The 10184-nt window shown below is 29.6% G+C and overlaps 1 protein-coding gene across 1 annotated transcript in view; it reads left to right on the top strand.

Annotated features, from left to right (window-relative positions):
• LOC127155397 (matrix metalloproteinase-16-like) overlaps positions 1–10184 on the top strand; it is an 80803-nt gene that overhangs the window by 48135 nt on the left and 22484 nt on the right. Inside the window, 2 exon segments of the mRNA XM_051097555.1 lie at positions 1093–1254; positions 5033–5250. Coding sequence (XP_050953512.1) covers positions 1093–1254; positions 5033–5250 — 380 coding nt within the window.

A 10184-nucleotide genomic window follows, 5' to 3' on the forward strand; every position in this document is an offset into this window, starting at 1 on the left:
AGAAAAAGTAGGTAGTTGACAGGGTCCTGAAAAGAAAAAAAATAACAGCTCATGAGAATCATTTGTTCATTTTGATCTAAAAAATGCCTTATAAGAATCATTCATTTGGGAATCAGACTACAAGGGTTGCACTGTTTTCTTTCTGACTTTTTTGACTAAAAAAAAAAAAAAAATTCATACAATTTGATTCACTAAAAAAGAACCAGTCCATAAAAGTCATTAGTTTGTTTGGTTATAATTTGGTACGAAGAACGGGTTAATGAGAATAATTTGTTTGCTTTGAATGAAATTTTTTTTTTTATCTAAAGCAAACAAATGATTCTTATGAACCAACAGACAAAACAAAAAAAAGTATTTTAGAAATGGACTAGAGGACAACAATGGTCATACTGTATGTTTTTAATTCACTGAAAAAAGAACCAACCTGTAAGAGTCATATGTTTGCTTTCATGGTTCATAAGAATCATTTATTTGCTTTGAATGAAAGTTTGTTGGAGTTGATCATTTTAGAATTGGACTACAGGACTACAATGGTCACCCTGTATGTTTTTAATTCATTAGCTCATATGAGTCATTTGTTGGCTTTCATTCACAAAAAAAGAATATTTACATTTACATTCATTTAGAAACTTTGGATACAAGCGACAAAAAATAGCTTACAAGTGTCATTTGTATATTTTGATTCACATAAAAATGGCTACAAAGAGTTGTTTATTTGGGAATGGGACTACAGTGGTCATGTATGTTTTTAACTTAGCTTGTGAAAATCATTTGTTTTGATACGCTGAAAAAGAACTTGCTCATAAGAATCATTTGTTCATTTTGATTCACTAAAAAATGACAAGTTGTTCATTTGGAAGTCAGACTACAAAGTTCACACTGACAATGTGTTTTTGATTCGCTCAAATGAATCAACTCAAGAATCATTGGTTCAGGAATCAGACCACAGCATGTTTTTGACTAAAAAGCACCAGCAACTAACTCTCACTGGTACTTTTATCTTAATAATTAACAGTTTTTTAAATGGTTTTATGTGTGCTACAGTATGTCTCAGTGTTTAACTTTGCTGTTGTATGTGTTTTGTGTATACAGGGAACGACCTCTTCCTGGTGGCGGTACATGAGCTGGGTCACGCGCTAGGCCTGGAGCACTCCAACGACCCCACTGCCATCATGGCCCCTTTCTACCAGTACATGGACACAGAGAACTTCAGACTGCCACATGACGATCTGCAGGGCATCCAGAAGATCTACGGTAAGATTCAAACAGAACACACTTAATTCATTACTTTATCTACAGTGTACAAATAATTTTTCGTTTTCATTTCGTGTTTCATTTATTGTGTCACTCATGGAAGCTTGAGTCTGCCACATAACGAAAGAATTAAAAAGTAAATGCGGCTTAACTTGGAATTCTAAGCTTATCTCACAATTTACACTCTTTTTTCAGAATTCACAATTGAGACTTTTCACAGAATTCACATAATTTATACTTTTCCCCCTCAGAATTCTAAGTTTATCTTGCAATTTAGATATTTCTCAGAATTCTGAGTTCACAATTTAAATTTTTTTCCCCAGAATGCTGTTTGTCTCACAATTTAGACTTTTTTTTTCTCACAATTTAGTTTTTTTGCAGAATTCTCAGAATTTTTTTCCCTCTCAGAATTCTAAGCTTATCTTGCAATTTAGAAATTTCTCAGAATTCTGAGTTTACATCTCACAATTTATACCTTTTTGTCTCAGAATGCTAAGTTTGTCTCACAATTTAGACTATTTCCTCAGGATTCCGAGTTCATATTTCACAGTTTACTTTTTGTTTTGCAGAATTCTCACAATTTATACCTTTTTTCCTCAGAATTCTAAGATTGTCTCACAATTTTGCACTTTTTTCTCAGAATTCTGTGTTTACATCTCACAACTGAAACTTTTCTTTTCACAGAATTCTCACAATTTATACCTTTCTTCCTCAGATTTCTAAGTTTCTCTCAGTTTAGACTTTTTTTCTTAGAATTCTAAGTTAACTTCTTACAATTTATTAATTAATTTTTTTTGCATAATTCTGACAATGTATACCTTTTTTCCCCTCAAAATTGTGTTTACATCTTACAATTTACAGGGTTTTTTTGCAGAATTCTCACAGTTTATACCTCTTTTAATCAGAATGTTTTTCTCACAATGTAGACATTTTCTTCTTAGAATTCTGTTTTCATCTTACAATGTAGAATTTCTCAGAATAATCAGAATTTTTTTCCAGAATTCTCACAATTTACACTATACTTTTTTCCCCTGGATTCTAAAATCATCTTAGAATTTCAACATTTTTTCTTAGAATTAGATGTTTTTGCAGAATTCTCATAATTTATATATTTTTTTCCAGAATTCTAAAATCATTACACAATTTCGACTTTTTCCCTCAAAATTCTGTTTACATATTACAATACTCACAACTGAGATTGAATTTTTTCTCACAATTTTGGAGCTTATATCTCACAATTCTGAATTGATAAATTCTGAAAAGACAAAATAAAAAAAAGTCGCATAGTTTCTTGCCATTTTTTGTAGTTATTTGTGAATTTTTTTTTGGAAAAATATTTCAAAGTAAATCCTACACCTTTTTTTCCTAGTGTAACACTAAATATTAAACTTCAGTGTGTAGCTCAAATTAGAACCCCTTAGCAACAACATAGCACCACCCTTGCAACCATTGACGCTTTCCTCGTAAAATATAAAAATCCACTGCCTTATTTTTCCCTCTGCTCCTCCACCCCCATCCGGAAAAACACTAAAATGCACGTTCCTGAGATGTTCAGATCCTGTTTCCTGGATCCGGTCCAACGTCCGTCCCTTTGGTCTTCCTCTTTCCTCCTCCTGACACAGGATGAGACCACCAAGGGTGGAGATACTCGTAGATCTCATGTATCACGCACACATTCCCGACCACGTTCTCTCAATATCCATCAGTCTCACCAGAGCAGATCTCTGTTTCGTTGGCCCTGCGTTATGTAACGTGAAGGGCTGTAATCCTCGCTCTATTTCAGGAGATTTGATTTCAGACAGTCACTCCTCTCTGTGGTTCTGCGGGCCGCTCGCATCTCCAGAAGGCTAATCCTGTCAGGCCGCCCTCCTGCCTGATTCATGCTTAAAATCATTCATTATTTTCTCCATTTAATCACCTATCCTTTCATTCTCACCGAGGATTTCTTGACCTCTCGATCTGCGGGCTCGTAGCGTTCTGTCGGCTCTTCCAAAAATCTGACGTCTCAGTTCATTGTGCTAACAGCTTGAACTGTTCAGCACGGGTCAGCCGTCTGCTGGGCTGTGATAATGAGTCCACAGATAATCGAGGTGTATGCTGGACTATAATTGATGCAAGAGCACATGAGCGTTTTTTTTTATACCAATGGTCCAGATGAGTATTATAAAACCGATTTATGAGGTCACCAAAATTATCTAGCTGCTGTTTCCTTTATTTTCAGAATATTACAATAAAATTAATATATTATATAATAAAAATCATATGTTATAATGTATAATATATAAAAAAAAAAAAAAGAAAAAAAAAAAGTAGTGACAAAACAAATTGTTGGATGGGCAGTCAAAGCTGTAAAAATAACTTGTGATCAGTTTTATACATTCTATATTAACACAATATCCATAAACTGAACTACAATTAGGCTAATGAAATATGCTTGCTGAAATAATTGTGATATATAAACTACAATATAAATAAAATAAAATATGAAAAAATTATAAATAATAGTCATTTTAAAGATAAAAAGATAAATAAAGGTTTTATAATTTTTTACAATGTAATTATTCAATTGTAACTTATTGAATGATTTCTTGATATGTCTTTATAAAAGTGACAACAGAAATATGATAAATAAACATAATCCAGTGTACAATAGGTAAGAGGTATTTATAAATTTTATATTAACACAATAACCATAAACTGCTAGTTAGGCTAATGAAATATATCACTTGGTAAAATAATTGTGATATAAATACTACAATACGTAATTTATGAAAACTATCTAAATAAATAATTATTTTCATATTTTTTAAATCATATTTTTATAATTTTAAAATATATTTATAATAATAATAATAAATCAATGCAATTATTAATTTTATTATTTAATTAATTTATTATTATTTATTTTATTTAAATCCTTATTTCGTATGTCTATGTAAAATAATTGTGACATATATACTACAATATATAATTTAGGAAAATCTAATTCATGAAAAATATATAATAAATAATTAATATTTCAAATAATATTTTTATAATTGTTTATAAACATGTATAATAATAATAATAAATGTGAATTTAATTTCATTTTATTATTTATTTTATTTATTCACTATTTATTTAATATAATTTATGAAAATATAATTTATGGAAAAATAAATAAATTATTTTCATACATTTTATAATATTTTCATATATATATATATATATATATATATATATATATATAATTAAAAATATATAAATAATGAATTATTTTCGTGTTTTTATAATTTTTTTTACAAATAATTGTTTTTAAACACTAATAATAATAATGATAATGATAATAATAATAATTTTCAATGTAATTTTATATATTACATTAATAAATTAATTATAGAAATAATGAATTGTTTTCATATTTGACTTTTTTTAAACATTTATTATAATAATAATAATAATAATAATAATATTTTTTCAGTTGAATTATTCATTTTATTATTTATTTAATTTAAATACTTATTGAATTTTTTTAGATGTCTTTATAAAAGCGTCAACAGAAATACAATAACCAAACATATCAGTTGTACAATGGGTAAGGGGTATTTGTATATATGGCATTTACCTTCTAAAACCCCTTTAGGCTTGCTTTTATACAATAAAATACAACAGCATCATGATAAAAAAAAACATTTTTGAGGAGGTTTTTAACTACAACCACCCTTAATTGTGATAAAAATCACTAGAAACTAGTAAACAATTGGTGTTTGATAACTCTTGTCTCTCTCCGTCCCTTCAGGACCTCCAGATAAACTTCCTCAGCCTACAAGACCTCTACCGACGGTCCCGCCGGCCCGCTCGCACCCTCCCGTAGATCCACGCAAAAACGACAGGCAGACGCGGCCCCCGCGAATACCGACCGGCGACAAACCAATGCACCCCAACGCTAAACCAGACATCTGCGACGGCGGTTTCAACACGCTAGCCATCCTCAGGAGGGAGATGTTTGTCTTCAAGGTAAGCCAAAGAATGAGACATACAGTATCTGTCAGAAAAACACCAAACAAACAGATTCATACGTCTTAATTACTACATGAAACGAGCTCATTTCAAGCTTATGGTCTCATAACTGCCACTTCAACGCTGTGTTTAGAGCGCTGGCAGCTTCAGCTGACAAACACACACACGTGGCGGCCGCAGGAAGCGTTTCAGCCAGCGTTACGCCTCTTTGTGTGGGTGTTTTCTCTTTGTTCTCTCAGCGCTTGTGCTGAAGGAAAGCGACCTATTAGTCAGAGCCAATGAGCTTTTCTTTGCTCGCTGAACCTGAGAGCTGCCTTCAATGAATCTTTAAACCTCCAGTGTGATAGTTGAGTGTATCAGGATAGCTGAGCGTTAGCAATCACTGTATGGATGGCAGGGTGTGGATTATGGAGCTCTGACCCTGCTAATGAAAGCTTCAACCTCAGCAGTGGGAAAAAGATAAAGGGAGGCTCATGGAAAGGAGATAAACTACTAGTTTGGTTCTATATATAACATTTTGTGTAACGTTGCATAATATTACACAGTCGATGTTAATCAGAATGCATATGGCAGCAAATACACGCTTATAAACACAAGTAGTCATAGCAACAGAAGGCTTCTTTAGAGTTTTTCTTGAGTATTGAAGTACACTGACAGAACATTAGTGTTAGTATTACAGGTTTACTGATAGAGATTTGCATTTGTGTACACTGGTTATGCATTGGATCTTTAAAATGAACAAAGCTCAAATATTACTTTAAAATACATATGTATTAGTGGTGTAACGATACATGTATTCGTACAGAACCGTCACGGTACGGGCATCTCGGTTCGGTGCATGAGGCCTTACAACGAATACAGGCAATTCATCCTCAATCCAGAAGGGGGCGTCCGCAGTAATGCAACTCTGTTTGATAACCGCCGACAGAAGAACAGCGAATGCCAGGAGTTGCGCACTTAAAAAAACAGCCCACTAGACAGTGATCATGTGCTGATTCTGAACGCGTCTCTCATTGACAAAGGAGTATAACGTTACTTTAAAGGCTTGCGTACTCAACTGTCTCACATCAACCAAAATGGAGCTTTGTGCTCTTGTATCCTACCTCTCTCATTCGGCACCAGAATCCAGATATTGCATAATATTTCCATATTTGCGATGTATCCAAATGCTAAACTATGATTTATTATGTAAATTATAGACTTTGTACTTCAGTGGCGTTACAACAGTGACACAGTGAGGCAGGCGCACTGATGTTTGGTTCACTGTATTACTTCAACTGTTTCCTTATACCATCAAAATCAACTGAAAACACTTTCATTTACTGTCTTGTTAATAATGCATCAATGTAAAAGGTCTTTTGTAAAATAAAGAAAACAAATACGATGTCGGGTTCTGCCATTTGAGTTTCCTTGCTGTCACAAAATAAACTGAAACTCAGCATATATAGGCTGCGTTATGTGTCGCACTGTTTTTTCCCTTGTTTATCTGTTAACTAAATCATAAATATTCCTTGTATATAATCTATGTACTGCATATTTTATATATATTTAATTATAATTACATTATAATTAATTAAGTAATATAATTATTTAATAAATTATAATTACATTATAATTAATTAAATAATATAATTATTTAATATATTTACATTATAATTTGATATAATATTTAGTATTTTCACACCTAGGTGGAAAAAATTGTAATTTGTACTATTGTCTGTTCAAAATAAATGAAAAAAAAAAAACCTAGCATAGTAGATTTGTTGTTGTTTTTTTCCTGTTGTACCGAAATTGTATCGAACTGTGAGCCCCAAACCGAGGTACGTACCGAACTGTGACATCTGTGTGCCGTTACACCCCTAATATGTATATATGCACTTTACAGAAAGTATATTTTTATTCTTGTGATGCAAAACTGGATTTTTAGCATCTTCACTCACATGATCATTCAGAAATCCTTCTAAAAAATTTATTTCTGATTTTTTTTCATACTAATATGCAGATTTTTGAATTTTTTATTCTATTATGCTGATTTGTTTTTCATACTAATATGCTAATTTGCGGATTTTTTATTTTTTATTCTATTATGCTAATTTGCAGATTTTGTTTTTCATACTAATATGCTGATTTTTTACTTTTTTATTCTATTTTGCTGATTTGCTGTTTTTTCATACTAACATGCTAATTTTTGGATTTTTTTCTGTTATGCTGATTTGCAGATTTTTTTCATACTAATATGCTGATTTGCAGATTTTTTTCATACTAATATGCTGATTTGCAGATTTTTTTTATTTTAAAATGCTGATTTGCTGAATTTTGATTTTTTTTTTTATTTCTAATATGCTGATTTGCTGATTTTTTTATAATTTTTTTATTTTAATATGCTGATTTGCTTATTTTTGATTTTTCTTTCATACTTATATGCTGATTTCTTTATTCTATTATGCTAATTTACTGATTTTTTTTTTTTTTTAATCATAATATGCTTATTTTTTTCTCTAATTCTAATATGCTGATTTGTTGGATTTTTTTTAAGTTCAGCCTAATATACTGCTTTACAGATTTGTTTTATTTTTCCATACTAATATGCTGATTTTAGAACTGATTAATAATCATGTTTACTTCCTGAGAAAAGCCAAATTATAATGATGCAAATACACTATTGTGGCAATTAAATATCTGAAGATACCAAACATTTGTTTAGTTTCTTTATCAATAAATATGTACATAACTATAACTGACCTACATATCAACCTGATTATATATTATACAAGATAAATGTATGAATAAATAAATGAATTTGTAAAATGTTTATATGTATTAAATATGTAAATGTATAACTGACCTACATATCAACCAGATTATATATTATACAATATATGATAAATGTATGAATAAATAAATATATAAAATGTTTATATGTATTAAATATGTAAATGTATAACTGACCTACATATCAACCAGATTATATTTCATTCAATACACAATAAATGTAAGAATTAATGTAAAATTTGTATATTTATTAAATATTGTATTTATTAAATATGCAATATAAATAATTTATAAAATAAATATAAATTATATATATGATAAACAACATATTTCTAAATTACAATTTAAAAATTACAAAAAAATCAAAAACCAAAGTGATAAATTGCTTTGCTAGTGATAAATCTTTAATAGATTAACACTGGAAAGTTCGCTTACTAATGGATAGCTTCTTCAGATGTATATAAATAAAGACTGGGTTCGATAGTTGTGTTGTGGCTCTTTGATCTCACAACTCTAAAGGCTACAGCACAGATTTACTGTGCTCTCGCTTAACACACAGCCGGTGTTTTTCTGTATATTTTTCTCTGTGTAAAAATAGATGGAATTCATTTGTCAGACTTTACAGAAAGTATCTCTTTTCCTGAATTCGCCAAACTCATGCTGACGTGTAGATTTATTCCACATGAAGGGGGTTTTTGTTGGGCTCTAATCTTGTCACTTGGTCTCCACTCCCAGTTTCACAGCAGACGCCTCTGGGAAAACAAAATCTATCATGAATGCTGTTACATTTCCTCACTTACTCGCTCAGGCGCTCGCTCTCTCGCATGCTGTAACTTGGAGTATTCTATCATCGCGGCTAGACAATAACACAAACATATTTCTGTGCAGTAAAACGCTCAAAGCCTGCCATCTAAACGCATATCCACAGTAATATCAGTGTAACATCCTCACTTTGGCAGCTTCAGGTTACATAGACTGTTTAGACATGTTCATCATCTATTTTTTTCTTTAGGATCGGTCGGTTACATAGAAATGTAGGGAGGTCTATTTTAAAATTAATAAAGTTGCTGTTTATGCAAATGGCCACTGATTGGCTGAGAGATGAGGAGAGAGATAATATATTCAACTGTAGACAGCCAATCAGAATTACAGAGAGGGACATGTGATCATCAGGGAACATTTGAAATGAGATCAGATTCTTCCAGCCACTTATAATTAATTACAGAAAATATAATTACTAGGACTGTCAGTCATGTAAAAAACAATCAAATTACATGTTATGCTGATTAATAATAATGTTTATTTGCATATCATTATTTGCTGAGAAAAGCCAAATGATAATGATGCAAATACACTATTGTGGCAATCAAATATCTGAAAATACCAAACATTTGTTTAGTTTCTGTAACATTAAATATGAAAATGTATAACTAACCTACATATCAACTAGATTATAAATAAATGTATAACATATTTATCAAATATTGTATTTATTAAATATGCAATATATATATATAAACAATAATATAATTTTAATTTTTTAATTACAATTTAAAAATTACAATTGTGTTGGTATTTTGTTTTAATAAAATTTCATATACTATGTAATGCATTATAAATCTATGAATATATAAATATTTATATTTATATTAAACATTTTTAGAAACTAATAATTTTTCAATATTTTAAGATGCAAAAAAAACAAAACAATTACCAAATGGAGTTTAAATATAAATATATATATACATATATTAAATATTTTATTCATATTAAAATGTGATATAAATTATTTATAATGCAAATATAAAATATGACCTTTTTAAAACAGTTTTTTTTAAATTCTCAAAATAAAATTCTCACCCATAGGTTTACAGAGTTTAGAAAACTATAAAATTAAAAATTATATATATTAAATAAATATGATATGCTATGTAATGCATAATAAATCTATGAATAAATAAATATTTATATATTTGTAAATGTAAAAAATTACCAATTGGTCTTTAAAAATAACACTTTAAATAAATATTTAATATTTCTTAAATAATTTATTAATAATAAAAATGCAATATACATATTTTTTAAATAATTATATTTATTAAAATGCATATTAAAATAAATATCTGATTATAATATAATTATAATTACAAATATATATA

The sequence above is a fragment of the Labeo rohita genome, chromosome 24 (assembly GCF_022985175.1).
Source record: "Labeo rohita strain BAU-BD-2019 chromosome 24, IGBB_LRoh.1.0, whole genome shotgun sequence".
Lineage (NCBI taxonomy): Eukaryota > Metazoa > Chordata > Actinopteri > Cypriniformes > Cyprinidae > Labeo > Labeo rohita.